The sequence below is a fragment of the Balearica regulorum genome, chromosome 16 (assembly GCF_011004875.1).
Source record: "Balearica regulorum gibbericeps isolate bBalReg1 chromosome 16, bBalReg1.pri, whole genome shotgun sequence".
Taxonomy (NCBI): domain Eukaryota; kingdom Metazoa; phylum Chordata; class Aves; order Gruiformes; family Gruidae; genus Balearica; species Balearica regulorum.
Genome location: NC_046199.1, coordinates 345,410 through 362,367, shown reverse-complemented (window position 1 = coordinate 362,367; position 16,958 = coordinate 345,410). Strand labels below are relative to the sequence as shown.

Genomic DNA, 16,958 nt, shown 5'->3' with positions numbered 1-16,958 from the left:
CACATACCCCAAGCGTCAGCGTATTCAGTCAGATCTCTGAGTAATAACCAGGGGCAGCATAAACACCCCAATGGAGACAAGTGGAAAGAATGACAATATCCTTCTAAAAACCCATACACTGAGCAAAATTACGTATCTTCAGGAAGAGAGGACAACTCTAAATTCAAGTTCTTTACAGTAGACACTTCCAAATTTGAGTTTCCAAGTGTCAAAGTCTGAGTAGGAAACAGGGAAGAAATCTTTTCTTCTTATAAAGTTGTGACAGCTACACAGGATTCTCATTCTATAAAGGGAAGTGTCAATCTTGGCACTACACCTCTGAAAAGCTGAAAACAGGTTCCCCTCGTCATAATTCCACAGCTGTATAACATAGCATCTTTGCTTCGTATTAATGCTCTGCACTTACAGAGCTGACTCAGGCATTTCTGCATCAACAACAGAAGACCAGACTGGTCAAAACATTTTCCCAAAAACTACTGGCTGGCAAAACGGTGTGGGGAGCACAGCATTTGGTACCTTAAGCAAACCACCTGCCTAGCCCACCCCCAAAATCTTGTTACACCAGCTCCCTACTCCCCAATTCCTATTGCTTCAATCCCCATCACGACTACAGGTACTCACCACGCCGTCAACCTGCATCTCTTTTTCCAGAGAGAATAACCCGCTCTCCTGGACAATTCTTTTATAGCACAGCTGAAGTGTTTAAAACTTTCCAATGTACTCAAAATCCCAAACTAGTTCAACCTAGAAAGCTGATCCCAGAAGCAGCCCACAAAACCTGACACGAAAGCTATCCACAGACTGTGTCCTGAGCTAGCTGACAGTTCTCTGCATTCTGCAATCATAGACTAGTGTTGAGCCTACTTTTGCCAGAAAGTTATACTCCAAACGCTATCTTTGTGGGCTTTATTGAGCCACCTCCTCAGAAGACAGCCAGCCCCCTTTATTCCAAACTGTCAGCCTCCTTTTCCTCCTGTACACTCAGATGCTATTGATCTAATTTTGACCACTGCCCATCACTGCAACCTTTCCTACTAATGCAGAAGGTATCTTCTGTCCTGCACAGTCAGGATCCAACACTAATATAAAGGTGTGCATCAAAATGAACTCAGCTCCAAGAGAAAAAGCATCATACCTTCCAGAGCAAATTGCCATAAAATAGCACAGAAAGCCAAAGAAAACTACCCAGTGAAGTTAGCTGCTAAACTTCAGCCTTGAGGACAAAAATAAAAGAAAAACAAAACCAAAACCCAACAACTTAGCTGTGTTAGCTAGCCCTCTTAAAAGTTCTTTTTAAATTAGATTGTTAGTATGCAGAGCAAAAAAGGTGCAGAGCCAAGTCTTCTTCACACTACAATTTAAACAGTGCACTCCCGCCCCCTTCCTTCTTAGCAAGTTTCTGCTCCATTCAAGCAATAAAATCCACCAAAAAGTCAGCTGCAGCTGTGAGATAGGTAAAGATCAGCTTCTGTCTGTCCTCCTAGTTCCAAACAGCAAGAAAGAAACGCAGTTCAGAGTAACATGCCAGCAACTACCCCAGTAAGGGGTCCCACAAAGTGGGATTCAAATCTCACAAAAATTAGCAACAGAATGCCTGGGAAAGTGAATTCAAAAGCTGCAGATGGGGGTGAGCTTTGTGTGCCAGAAAAGTACTTCTGAAGTCAGTGTCATGCCGTCTCATTCCACAAATAAAACTTCCTCAAAAGAATGCAATAGTTACTTTAAAATTTGCAATGAGCACAGCTGCCAAGCTACACAACTGTCACTTTGATCTAAGGTCCCACAATAAGCAAAAGGTTATCTAGATAGGAAGGGTGGGAGCCTCCTAGGAAAAAAAAAAAAAAAAAATATCCCTCATTTCTTCTGAAAAGCTCCTGATCTCAGTTCAAGAGCATCACACACTCAAGCCCCTGCATATGCTTCCTCTAGGACTTTAAAGGAATTACCAAAGGGGACCATGCAGCTCACGTAAGAAGCAGTGGCAAAATGGCCTAAAGGAAAAAATGCTGAAGAAGGTTTTTTATTTGATACATTTGACTTCACTGTTTAAAATGAATAGTAACTGGGTGGACCAGTAGGTGGGGAAGGGTTTACTGATAATTTACAAATGCCTCTAAAAGTGAAAGTAAACAGCCAAGGCAGTTCCAAAGAGGCTTTTATCAACAGTTTTAAGCAGGAGAGATAATAGACACTGCTCTGGCTGGAAACAGTGTTCTGTAAAGCTGGTTTAAAAAGCGTACATATACGGAGGACAGACAGATGGCGTTCTACAGATTAGGAACTTTGAACTTACAAACTACAGAAGAAGCTGCAGAATGGATGAATGCAGCTCTGCTTCAAAACTAAAGGCTCAAGTAATGATTCTTTTGTTCATCCTATCTAGGGGATTGTATGTTTAAGTCAAGCTTCTTCCCAGGGCAGAGAAGTAGACAGGTACCACCATCTCATGGCAATGTTCTGAACATGCTCAGAAACAGAAGGAAGCAAAAAAGCCAGAAAAAGAGCCACTGGTTTTAAATACGTATTCTCTAAACCTAGGAAGTATTCTAATTTTTAGATAAATGTGTATCAACAAGTGACAAGCCAACCGTTAATGGCTTGTAAAGAATTGCCCCTCTTCCCTCACTTCCCTTCGATAAAAAAAAAACCCACAAGATTTTTCACAAGCTGTACCAAAAGTAAAGTTTTCTACCTATCATAGCAGCTGCTCACCCTGACCTTAAAAAATGTTACGGTTTCAGAGGACAACAGTTTATTTCATGTACAGATCGTAGCTGTGCATATTTCTACAACAGCTTTCCAACTGACATCTTCCACTGCATTCACCCTCCACTTCATACCTGAATCATGAAGTCATTTTCTTCTTTTACTTCACAAACACACCGAACAATCTCAAAATCACTTTCTTCAACTTCTTCGTCAGGGTTCGTGGTTACATCAACATCCTGACTGCAGTCATCATCGCTCCAAAGCAAGCTATCCATAGATGACTCACTCAGGGTGTCATCCTCTGTACAAAAAGTAGTTAGATAAAATCCTGAGTAATTACAGAAAGGTCAAATAACTCAAGATTTCATCCCAAGTATGCAGACATGTTTGTAAAAGCATGAGTTCACTGTGTAATTTAAGGAAGATCACAATGTATAGATCATTATGCATAAACAGTAAGTTTATTGAAGGTTACTACATACTGAAGTTTTATATTCTCATTAATAATTCTTTCAAAAATATTCCAACTTAATAGCTTCTGTCACTAAAATTGTACTCACAATGGACAGTGCCTCAAACCAGAGGCACAAAGTCTCTTTAGACAAGTATAATAAACAAAACCAGATTTATAAATTCAAACAGGATTCATACTAGTTTCTGTAAGTTGCATAGAATTGTGACTCAGTACTTTAAGTGTAGACCTCCCAAAGAGATAAGAGGGTTCTGTCTTACGAACCATTTGATCTCAAAGTCATGTCTCCATTACAGAAACATTCAGGGTCCAACACAGAATTTAATCCTGCTTCAGAAATGATTATTTTCATTTAGCCTCCTGTTGAGGACACATTTATCAATTTACAGGCAGTGCACTGCCCAAGGTATTCTTTAAGAATGCTCCCACACTACTTCAAGCATTTATGCATCTCTCTGGATTGAGCAAAACTGCCAAAGAAAGTCTTTATTGAACAACATGCTAAATTGAGATGCTTACCTCAATATTATTAATACATCTACACCTTCCTTGGTGATACAATGTGGGGGGTGTCAGAGGGAGAAGATAAGGATTTTAATTATTTGGGACATACTCTAATGAGATGAAGGAGAGTGGAAGGTAAAAAAAAATAGTCACTCTTAAGTAGATTGTGGTCTCTCACCTATATTGGGCAGAACTATTTTGATCATTTGGCTCCTAAAACAAGACTGTAGAAATAGAACCACCACTCTGTGGTATAAACTCGATCCTTTGGGGAAACATCTGTTCTCACATGTAAGGGGCTGAGAACCCAATGCATTAGTTAATTTTCATGTTTAACAAAGTTTTATTCCACCTCTGAGATACAGCACTCTTTCCTGAAGTACTCTGGAAGTGACAAGTTGAGCACACTGCACTTTCATTCTACACAAGAGTTTTACTCTTACCAGATCTTATTTCTGGGCACTGCTTTTATTGTTAGTACAAGTTCTGCAGATGCAAAAGCAGCAAAGCAACTGTGAAAAGGATGAAAAACCCATTTCCAATACTTTTCAACTCTTTCAATGTCTATGAACTGATCAAAAGAAGTCTGAGCAACTGATGGTCAAGTTATTAAACTGCGAGTACATTCCATGGTTGATACCCTCCAAAAACACAACTTTTGCAGATCAGATTTGCAGAACATGTTTTAAGACATTATCACCAGCTGCACTTCGGTAGTTTTTAATGTTTCCTCTTTTCCTTGTATAAGGGAATTAACTAATGTTAATTTTTATATTTTGCCTAATAACAAATAATAAAACAGTTGTGTCAAAAAATAATAAAAAAATCAAATGGTTACCATCAGTGTATCTACAGTAAGGAATTTAAGGTTCCTGTACGTAATGAAGCTGCCATACAATTCCCATTTCCTTCAAATTTGTGAGCTTTAAGAATAACAGAAAGAACAAAATGTTTGTCTTCCTTTTTTCTGTACCAGCTTGTGACAGTAAATAGCAACATGGACCAAGATATTACAAATTATGAAAGCTGGAACACAGCAGTCACATTTTTATGAGCTCTGTTTATGAAGTACTATGAAGATACTAATAAACAACTACTCAAGAGCTTCTCATTATGAAGCTCAGAAAGTCATTACAACCATGTATCATATATATCTACACAACTACACCTAACCACATCCAGTGGTCTCAAACACAGTACACATGCCGTATAAAACTTGCATAGCATCTATTTTTAACTCTGAATGAGTTATTACTTTGGAGAAACCTTAGGAAATATGAAAAATATAATTACCGAAGTCTGAACATTGTTATTATACAGCTAATAAGGTGCTGCAAAAAGATACAAAAATGAGCTTGAGTTCTGAAATGAGGGGAACAATCTTAAAGCTTCTGTGAAGGTAAAAATCAAAGCACAAAGCAGCAACATCAAGCTCTGGCAAATGAACTGGGTTCAACTTCTTCAGGCAGGGGAAAGGAAACACACACAGTCCTGCATTAAGAACAGCCAAGTTTACATCATGAATACCAGCTTCCGGGTGTATTAGTGCAGCTCACTCATTTACTGGTAATGAAAGACAGAACCAGCAAACCATATAGGAGAGTCATCTTACCATTCGTTTTTGGCTTTCCTCGGTGCTGTCCAGAATCAGAGCAGTGTAGCAGTGTGCTTGGGTGGGCAGAGGATTTATTTGAAGAAATACATTTTGTGACAACCGATTTTTCAGGAGAAAGCTCCTGCGAAATATCTGTGTTTTCTTCACTGCCAGAGTATTCTGTAAAATTGTAAGAAGTGTTATTATTAGAAATCTGTGGTCAAGAAAAGTTGACAGAAGAAAAAAAACCCAGCACCAGGCATGTATAATTCACTGAGACAGTTTCCACTTCGATATGCTAGGACTCTAGGACTTCACTATGTTGCTGAAAGATCTACAAGCTTTCTAGAGGCAACTGTCTGAACCAGAAAAATCTTCTGCAGCTCAGTCATCCTTCACTGCTGAGATGGGTCAGGAAGGCTGAGAACACTGGTTACTTAAACCTAACTATTCTTCAGAATAAGTACGTCTACAAATGCTTTTGCATTACAGGCATTTCTACACAAGTAGTGTTAGCTGGAGACCTCTCTCTCATATCCCACTGTTATTCACATGGGCTGCACACATTCCCTGTCTCACAGACTACAAAGTGGACAAAAAGCACCTCTTCTATTATTTTCTTAGTGTATGTATGGAACAGGATGCACAGGTGGAAAATAAAAGCCCTGATTAGGAACATGTGGAGAAGACACCTGGACCAGTTCCTCTGAAGTACCCGTTTGTCACATCCTGGACTGTACAGTACCCTCCAGTCACCTATCTGGAGAAAACCCTCAAAGTTCCAGGACTGAAGAACAAGGGAAACATCACAAAAAGGCAAGCAACATTTTAAAACTGTGAACAAGCAGTTTGCAGGTACCATTTGTGCAACTATTGTGTAAATTTACAAATTACACTTTGCATATTATCATTGTATTTCAGGGCACATCAGAAAGTCACTAAAATGATCTGTTTCAGTACAATTCTGCACCAGTCTGCCTGTGGTTCTTTCTTCCCCTCTACTCTCTCATGACAGCTTGCCCTATTTCTTCATGGCAGAAAAAAAGCTAAGGTATTTTCTTTCCCATCTCAGAAACTCCTCTGTAGGAAGCTCTACTTTAACACGTTACGCATGCCAGATTGAAATGTGCTGCATTAATGATCCTAGACATCCATCAATGGCAGAGAAAGTTGCCACACTTGATCTGTAAACATTTCACTACAGAAATCTTTCAGAATCAATTGCAATTTTCAGAAGTGAAGAATCCAATCACCGTAACACCTCAGCCTGCATATGAAGTTCAAAGTGTAAAGTGGCCCGAGGAAAGCACTGCCAACTTCTGTAGATGAAAACAGCAGAGAAGACATGTTCCTACTACAACCCTATCAACGTAGGTGGAACAGAACGTTACGAGACACAACAGAAGGACACAGCATGAGTAGAGACTTTAGTTCAGGCTTTTACTTCATCTCTCCAGGAGACGACAGATCTATCCTTCAGGAAAAATATTTAGGATGTGACAGGTTTAACAGAGCTTATTGTCACAGCCTCTAAAATCCCATACTAAATGAAGAAATAACAAGACTAATGGCTGAAAAAGAGGACTCATCAACATTTCCAAACTCCATTGTTCATGCAGGAGCCCCTAAACTAACTCACATAATTGAGAACATCTGGTACACAGGGTACTTGGTAATAAATCAGTGGAATCTGCACCCTCCTTAACTGGGTAAAACTTGCATATAAGTACACTTGCTAATGGAAAGCCAGACTTAAAAGAATGGCATAGCTGTTTTGGAGTTTGATTTATTCTGTGCCATTACAAGCACTACTATAGCAGTCATCCACCATTCATGATGCCCCTCAGCCAGGAAATAAATTATCTTGCCCATCATAATTTAATATTAATCACTTAATAAAATCAGAACAAAAAAAGCACTTATCTGCAATGCCCACTCTTAAGAACATGGAACTGGGTAACAAGCAAAACAAAATAATGAAGCCATTTTCTTCTACAGAAGAAAAAAAAGCTTTACCAGGCTTAGTTCTCTTTTTCTTTTTTTTCTTTTTCTTTGACTTGGACCTTCCGTAGTCTTTGGATTTTCTTTCTTTGTTCTTCTCATTTTCTTTAACAGCTGAAATTAGAAAACATTCCAACTCAATTTAAGATATATACACAGTAAGATTTAAGATATATACACAGTAGAATTACTTATTAATTTTCTTAAAGACCTCCACGGTTTCTTTGGATAATCAAGGCCAGTTCACTGCAAAAACACAAACAACTTATTTGTAAGAATCCCCAACTCTCATAACTGGAATGGTCTGGTTTAAGTCTTAATTTGATTGTCCCATAACAAAGTTACAATAGCATGTGGGAGAAATCAACTGTACACCAATGCCCATTTACTACTTACGTGCTTCAGAGTACTAGAAAAGAAAATACTGGGGGATTTGTTGTATACATTTCCTAAATTATTATGTATGACCGAACATTTCAGTAGCATTGCAACAGAAATCTGACAAGAACAAAATTCCAACCCCTCCAAGCTCTACTACAGTTCCTCAGTCAGGTATTTTGTTTTCATTGAAGATGGAGTAACAACTGGTTCAGCTGGCTTTAACTGCTATTCTCTCACCCTATTTTTATGGAAATAAAAAACCCACCATAATTGTTGAATGATTGGGTGATATCCTTCAATCAAGTTCATCCTCCAAGCACGCTGCTTGCCATGAAGTATAACCTCACTGCAAGGTAATGTGCACAAACCCTTGCCTTCCATGTCCTAGCACTTGTTTACAACTCCTGCCTTTCAGATTTAGGTCTCTGCAGCAGAATTTCTAGATACTTACACAGTTCCTTAAGCAAGTTATCCTGACTCAGCCAAGACCTAAGCCCTCTCAATTTCCTTGAATGGCAGAGAGACTGATGAGGGCCAGGGTGAGTACGCAGTCACATCCTCCACAACCACTGTGGAAGTTTGTTAATCTCTACATGCCACGCTCTCAAAAAAGGAACATCCCACTGAGTCAGCTCAATGAAGAGACACTAACGGATTTCGCCCTTTCTACAAGGGAAGGCAGCAAAGGACGCCCAAGGATAAACAGGGGAACAGAACAACAGTGACCGGCAAGGACAGGGATCTTCTCAAGACCATCTCCAGAACAAAGATCACCTGTCACAGATAGACCAGTCCGAGCACAGGGGTTTTTTGTGTTTTCCTCATCACTGTGACTTAAATTCTCACCGTGTATCTGAAGGAAAGCGGAAGTTATTTATGTATTCTTTATATAAATAAAATATATATTTAAATACATATTTTATGTGTGTGTACGTACACACACACCCCATGGCTGTTACCCACCAATACTACAGTAGATTCCATACTGTAGTATATATACTACAGTAAACAGGGTTTGCACTATACCACTGAACAAAATCATGAAGTAAAATTGTTCACAGATGTTTAGTAGCAAGGAGTGTTGACTACCAGAAGTAGTCAAATGCTAATTAAAAAACCCCTACAAAAGAAAAAACTATGTCACCCGGCCCCGCCCCCCCCCACGCTTTTTTTGTTGAAGTTCAGTTATCTCAGTAAGTTCAGGATTACTTAAAATATTTAATGCTTTGGACAACCAAAAGTTCAACAGAATTAATACACACTATCAAACAAGCAAAAAATAAGCAAGCATATTTTCATACCCTTAAATACTTTTATATTTTTAAGATTTAAAAAAGTACTCATACTTACTGGCAAGAAGAAACCCCAATGCATATAGCAAGAAAATTTATAGAATTCCCTATATTGATTCTTCATTTGAAACTATTGCAAAGAAATAGTGAAAACACACTGTACAGTCATAAAAAAATTAAACTCTCTAATAGAAGGTATAAGGAATACTTTTTATCAATATTATCAGTTCCTTACAATGCTTAAAACTTTTCCAAGACTTTCTGAAGTTTAACTTTTCCATGTTAAACTAAAAAGGCGTACCATTTTCAACTCTCTCTTTTTCTTGAGGCTTCCGCAGCGATCTCACTATGTGGTTCTTGGTTTGTTCTCTAACCGAACGCCGGTGACTACTGAATGCACTTACAGGAGTTGAAGTTCTTCTCTTTTCTATTTTTTCATCTCTATATGGGGTACTCCTTAGGGCTATGTGTAGAGGAGCATCTACAAAGAGAATAAAGATGAAGTCCAAGCTTTAAATACTTTCAAAACCTAAGTCTACTCCACCAGCAGCAGTTCTGGTAGTCCACACGGAGCGTTTCTGATCAGACTCACTGCTCAACTCACAATCCTAGTAGCTTGACCATGAAAAGCTTTTCAAAAGAAGCTGACTTAAAAGCTAAAACCTGCAATGCTTTTGTTGGTTTGGTTTTTCCAAAAAGAAACAGAGGATCCAAATGTGTTCCTTAAAGCTCTATTCTTCCAGAAACACTGCAGCTTTGAAGAAAGATGGAAAGAGAAACAGTTCAGAGAAACAGAGATACGGGTCAGGTAATTTTTACTATTAGATTCTTTAAGAGAAAAGAAAAGGGGCACTGTTGATTTAAGGCTGTTCTCAGAAGCGTGCTTTGTAACGAGGCACACAGAAGTGGCATAGAGAAGCTCTGCACATCTAAGGAAGGGCATTTTTAAAATACGTACCACTGAAACACTGTTTCAGCTGAGAGTGAGATTCAAGAATTCAGGAGTAAAATTCATAAAAATCATGAGCTACAGACATGGTTTCATCTGAGATTCCATTTACTATTTAAGTCAAATAGTTCTTATCTTCCTAACTACAGCTAGCAACTCCTACTGAAAGACTCCTGGACATGGAAAAAGAGAGGTGAAGCTGATAAAAGCTAAGGCTGTCCAGCATGTAAGACAGCCAGACTGAACGAGACAAGTACACTGCCATTTTGGAGTATGACATGAAGTAACTTGGTCAGCAAGACCCAATAGCCAAGGTGACAGCTTGTGACTTTCATCAAGAACGTCCCATTTATCATCATAAGCATCTCAAAACTTCAGTGGATATGAAAGGCAGCTTCCTTCTTGTCTGAACACTTACATGCCACCCAGAATTTCACTTGGACACCCTAAGTAATTGTGATCAGTACCTGAAAATGACTGAAAACGGAAGCAAAAGAGTCCAGGAGAGCATACTTGGGAGGAAAAAATGGTATCAAGTATTTTGCTATGATCAACATCTCAAGTTGAAGCTATAACAAGGCACATTAAGACATGACAATATAGAGTTTCAGAATCGAGTGGATCTCCTCAGGCAAAAGAAACTCCCAAGATCAAGAAACCTGAAGGCAATCAGATGATTTTTTTCCTCTGGTCATCTCACTGAAGTTGCCTTAGAACTTGAGGGGGGGAAAAAAAAGAAAGGAGCCATTCACAACTATTTCTGTAACCAAATGGTTACCTTCTAGTCACCTGCCATAGTGCCTACAGCAGTCAGAACACAGAAATTAGACCAACCCCCAAATTTCCACAAAAGACTGTCTCAATAAAAGGTACCTTTTGTCCAGTCAGGCAACCCACTTTTGCCTTTCCCTGGGTGCTTATTTACCTCAAGAGCTGCAAGACTGTAGAAATTAGCATGTTTTGTCTACAAAGAATTATCAAAATCAGAAGATACTCCTTGATAAGACACTGCAGTATGTGCATGGCATCCATTTTCAACAGGACTAACTTCTCCTCTGGCAGGAATAAGTATAAAGAGGTGTGTATTTGTTTTCGGTTTTTGTTTTTTGTTTTTTTTTTTTTTTTTAAAAGGTCTGTTTTCATAGGACTTCTTGCTAACAGAATTTCCTCATCTGAGGACTTCCATGATTAGTGGGTTGAACAAGACATCACATCATCAGTTCAGACAGATGAAATTTTTTTGCATGGTACAAGGCAGCTGAAAAACAATATTAAGGTACTTCATAACCTGTTTGGGAACAAACTTTCTGAAATGCAAGCTGTTTGCAGCAGTACAGGGTGGGAAGTCATGTAAACAAGCCTTTCTTGAGCTTTCCTGATTGTCTTCCATTCTGCATTAAGTTCCAAAAAATATTTACAGAACACAATCTCAGGGAACCCCAAAATTGCAACAGAAAAATCTATACAAACTAGACGACCTTCATTTAGGCATCCTAACTTTTCCCTCTTCCAACAGATCAACTCTGTTTCATGAATTAACATTTGAAGAACCCACAGCCACCTTGATCCCACCAGTCTTTCAAATAGCACATGGCATCTGGGCTTCCTGTGGGTTGAGACCTGTCCACTCTTGGTGGAACAAAACCTTGTTTCACATCCATTAGGTATTTTTAGCTTTGCCAAACTGAAGTTTAAGCAGATTTTTTCCAAGAATATGTCATATCTGTTATGACACATAAAGGTTAATACACTTCTGTAAGATTTTTTTCAGCCACTAGTAACACTGTCCTGGGGGAGTTCAAGGGTACTCTATCATACACCAGATGTATTTTTCTTCAATAACTGACAAAAAATAGTTATCAACAAATATGTTAAATTTTGAAACACCTTTTGTTCCACTGATAGAAAAGTTTAACGGGTCTATGAGATCTTTGAGCACTCTGAAATATATTTTAAGAGTTGAGACTAAATTTAAGGAGACTAAAAAACTGGAATGTTATCCTAAACTTTTGTGAAAGTAAACGTTAAAACTTGTGCCATGAAGACCCAAACTTGTAAGCTTTCCACATGTAGTGTCCTGTTTCCTCTCAATAGAACATTTTCAAGTATAATTCAGACAGGCCAATTTATGAAATCACCCCCAAAAGGACAACGAGCAATTACCGTAACAACCACAACGAAGAACTTGTATTTAGGCACATGCCCAACTTGATGTTCCCCAAGCTCAGCCCTTCTGCCTCAGCACCAGCCCAGAGTGTGCCACGTGCTTTCATCCTCCCCACCCCTGAGCCAACCTTCACTCCCCAGAAGGCTTCCTACTCCTCTGCCTCCTCCCAGTCACAGGAACTCCCAATCTGCAGTTTCAAGAAAGGCCAACACAGAGCACACAATGCACCGTGTCTACATGGACAACACCTACAACTTTTGTTAGTACTGTAACTAACTTCTCTTACAAGTCACTTAAGCCATGTAAGCACTCCACTGAGACCAGCGGGCAACAAGACAACTGTATTGTGGGTCTGTAGTGAACAGCAGGCCTGTGCTCATAGAGTCATCCTACAGCTGTCTCTGCAGGTCCCATGAAGACACCTGCACTTATCTTGCAGACATATCCTGAAGTGAGACAAGTGGCATCTAAGCTACAACTTCCATGCATTCCTGATAATGACCAACTCAAAAATCAAAACAGATACTAGTACCCTTTAACACCTTTATGATCCAGAATATCATTAATCATCATTAGAATTATACAGTTCTCTGCAAATAGACCACCAAAGCCCTCCAGACATCCAAGGCAATGAACAGTTTCACTGCTCTTGAATAGTGATGTTGTAATTAAACACCAGCAGATTAATTTCTGGGTCAGATGACACTAAATGCCACTAACAGGAACAGAAGATATGTTCATAAAAAACTGGAGATGAAGAGGCTTGCTAATTAACTGCCCATACCCTTCTTCCATAGAGCTCTTTCAGGCCTCTCTAAGCCTGGGAGAAGCGCTCTCTTCCATATAAAGATCTGATCCAGAAGCCGTGAAGTATCTTAGAAACTAACAGACACAGACCTGAGATATGAAATCACCCCAACCATGCAGAAACCACAAGGACAGAGCCTTAGGAGAACTTATACCTAAACATGTCAAGGCTCAGTGACAGATAAGGCAATAGCTTTCTGTCCAGTGGAACACAAAAGATGTCAGACCCCAGTTAAGAAGATAATACAGCCTTCACAGGAAGGAAAGTGACTGAATTTCCAAGTGGTATGAATTAGACAATATTCACCATCCACAGCTGTGAGGTCATTTGCTGAGAATATCCACTGATAATTTCAAGAACTAAAGGAGCACATACCATCTTGACTTACAGCTGAAGTATTTCACACAGCCATCCTCCACAAACTAAATGCAGAATCTGAAGATAAGCCACAAAGTCAATCGGCAATTCTGCAGAACATAGAGGGTGTTAATGCAGATCTTCACCTACTCCAGCAAAAAACCCCCTGTGTTTGTAGGTCACCCATGCTCATTCTACCATCTAGCAAAGAGGCATCCATCAGCCACTATTCAGAGGAAAGAGGAAAACCCTCAAAGTATCACCCTGAAAACCAGAGCCACTTGCCAGAGGTTCACATGTTAACAGCCAGCAGCTGACAACTGCATGCCATAGACATTTAAGCTGTCAAAGCAAGTTTGCCAACCTGCTCCCCGCACAGGCACCGTTAGGATCTCATCAGTAACACGAGCACAGCCGAGACTCCTTTTTTCTTCACATGTATGCCTGGCATCGAGACACTGATGCATTAACATGACATACTGTAACTAACTTTGACTAGGCAGAATTTTCTAACAATGAGCTCACATACAAAAATTTAAACTTACCGATAAAATGCATGTGTTTTTCTTTAAGTACCTTTTATGGCCTCCTCTGTAGGGACAGATCTTCTGTAGTCTCTAACTACAAAACACAGGTCTGTTGCCTTTTTTTTTTTTTCTCCTCTTCCTCATGACAAGGAGAACACCAGAGCCAAGACTGGCAGCAACTTGCCAGACTGAGGCTGCCATCGTATACCAATGCACCGAACTGCAGCCTCACACTGCATGGCCTATTTAAAGTCTCAAAACCAAGTTTAACTTCCATTGGAGCAAAACTCCTTAGGGGAACTGAACTATGTCCTGGGAGCATAAGGGTATCAAAGGATGAAGCCCCTGCCCACGTGAGAGTTGTGCTGAGGGCAGTATTGACTCTGTCAGCACTACTCGGTGGTTATTAAGAACATTGTATGTGTGTGCAAGGAGATGCCATCAAACCTTCACTAAGGTGGCTGATACACTCTTAAACACCCTACTTGTTCACAACTAAAGAGGCTATAACTTCCCGACAAGCCTTCAGTACCCATGAAGTACAGACCAGGGAGAGACTCTAAGGTGAGGTGCAGCAGCTGTGCAAGTACTGAAGTTTGGTACAAGTTGACTTTCAGACTTCAGAAAAATTGTTCAACACAGGGCATGAACTACATTTTGTTGAACCTTCAAATGAGAAGATTTTACTAAAAAAATTGAAAGCCACCAGTTTGGAAAGACTCAAACTCAGACAGACACATTTAAGATGTTCAAATTGAGTTGCAGGTACAAAGAATGAAATGAAGCTATTCCAGGCCTCGTGCCCTTGGAGTGGTCTAGGTCAGGAAACAACAAACTTTATTAAAAATAACCTTTTGCAGGCACTTCAAATAAAATAACATGGACAGACAGGCATATCTGAAGGAGAAAACCGGCACCTTCAGAGGAAGTTGTTTACAGTCACTATAGGGCACAAGTCACAGTATGGGATGACACACTTCAACAGCAAACGAAGGGATTGTGCAGAGAAAGAGAAGGGATCACAAAGAAAAAAGCCTATCTTAAGGTTAATGCATATGAATGTAGAATGTGGTTTCACTCCTTTTTTTATTACAGCAATCAATAAGCAATTAACTGCCAAAAATTTTCACAGATACTACACCATTCGATTTCCAAGCGATAAACTCAATCTACCATCTCAATTTGAACTGTCAAAAGCTTAAATGACACTTTCCTGCAACACAGACTTTGAGAAGCCATCTGCAGCCTACGCTCAAAAGCTTGTTTCAAGCTTAGGTATCCACAAGCGTTTGTGCAGGTCTTGATTCTCCTTTAACAGAAGAAGGGCTGCAGGCGGCTCCATGATGCACCGCAACCTAAGAGCTGAGGGCAGAAATGCCTATAGTCCAGGGGGATACAAAAATTGACTGCATTATTCTCTATATGGACAGTTCCTTCAGTGCAGACCAAACAGCAGCAATACTCATGGAGGTAAATATAACAACATGGGCCTGGGGGAAGAGCTGTTACATCATAATTTATCTTGTAGTATTTCCAAATAAAGAGGTATTGCCTGAATGCATCCAGTAGCCATTTAAGTGTGTGCCATTCTGTTCAGTAGGCATACCTAAAATACAAGCTAGTTCCTTTCCCTCTGTTCAATGAAGAGCCACTACAGAATTTACAGAGATATCTGTCAAATTGCCACTGCAAACGTAAGATCCTTCTTGAGGAAAGGGAGAGACGGGACATACTAACCTTTCCAGCTCACTCAAGTTTTGAAGCCAATGCCAAGTGGCACAATTTATATGTCAGATGTTAAAATTTCAGTCTCCACTTTAGTGGAAAGTAATTACACTTAAAATTGCTCCTTCCTGCATCTCACAACATGGTCACTGAAGACTACTTACATCCATCTCCTGTGTGTCAAAACTCTAATTTTAAGCACAACAACGAAAAGGTTTTGCTACTGTTCTGAACATCGTATAATTTTCCTAGAACTTTAGGAACAATACGTATTTTCACTTTAAATCTAGCCAACAGTCCACCCCCACCATTTATTTATAGTTTCATGCGTAGCAGAAATTGTAAGGAGTCTCAGAACTCCAAATAAAACTTGTGAGATAAGGATTTCAGTGTGATAAAGCTTCTAAAGCAAGAGTATCTCCAAGCTCATGGAATAACAAGACTGGCGATTTTTAAAGTCTAAAGTCTTATCTGTTAGAAATTGCCACCTTTTCTTAAGCAGTAAAATCTATCTAATACAGTGAAGTATAAGAAAAGGACATTTGTACCAAAAGGTAAAGTGAATATATTAAAGTCATTTTGAACAGGAGAATTTTTGCTCACAGAAGGATTGTAGAGATGAAAGCAAACCCACCATGTACCATACATAATTAGGTATTCAAAAGCCTTCACTCTCACTACACTCAGTACATCCTGAAAAGCCTTTTAAAAGGTGACAAAGTGTTCAGTAGACATGGAGAAAGTCTTGCTAAGCAGGTTGTCTTCCTATACGTGCCATTAAGAACAAAAGAGATGCTTGCGAAAAGACAGAACAGAAGAGAAAACGCAACAGTATGAGCTCATAAACCCCATTAACCCTGCTTTAGAATTTGTGGTACCCTCACAACAAAAATTAGAATTAAGAACACACTGAGTTAAAAAACAAATTCTACTTATTATCAGACACGTGATGTAACTGGTATGTACTGACATTACTTTTCCTCATCAGGAAAAAATGTTACTGTAGCTCCACAATAGCAGGCTTTGACAGTGAAGGTGACTTGAAAACTTTACAGCCCGCCTTCCACCTTGAGGCCATGCTCAACCTGCCAGCACAACCCAGGGGCTATTTGCAGGGATATGTTAAGAGGCACATCATCGAAATATCCAGGTTAAAAGTATCCATTCGCAAATGGGGAATGAAAAGGGCCAGGGCTTAAAATAAGCAAATACAGCTACAACTCAACTCCATAAAGAATTACCTGCCAGTGCAGCCAAGATGGTAACAAACCAACAGAGTGCACTTGTGGGAAAGGATAAATGAAAGGGTCAAGATCTTGAGTCACTAGTCAGTTCACTGAATACAATCACAGGAAAACAATTTCTCAAACCGAAATAACGATGCAGTTACAAAAAGCAGAATAGGAGCCTGTGTACAGAAAAGCACGACACACAAGAAGCCTGTTTTGATCACTGTGCGGTGGTTAGCACCC

At 39.5% G+C, this 16,958-nt stretch overlaps 1 protein-coding gene across 14 annotated transcripts in view; it reads right to left on the bottom strand.

The window, feature by feature from the left end:
- PHF20 (PHD finger protein 20) overlaps positions 1–16,958 on the bottom strand; it is a 73,905-nt gene that overhangs the window by 16,717 nt on the left and 40,230 nt on the right. For 11 of the 14 annotated variants that reach the window (XM_075768935.1, XM_075768943.1, XM_075768947.1 and 8 more), the window contains 4 exons: positions 9,255–9,434; positions 7,296–7,394; positions 5,298–5,459; positions 2,841–3,010 (listed from right to left, as the gene is read on the bottom strand). In XM_075768935.1, coding sequence (XP_075625050.1) covers positions 2,841–3,010; positions 5,298–5,459; positions 7,296–7,394; positions 9,255–9,434 — 611 coding nt within the window. The remainder of the gene's footprint in view (positions 1–2,840; positions 3,011–5,297; positions 5,460–7,295; positions 7,395–9,254; positions 9,435–16,958) is intronic. The other 3 variants (XM_075768939.1, XM_075768944.1, XM_075768940.1) reach the window with 1 other exon arrangement.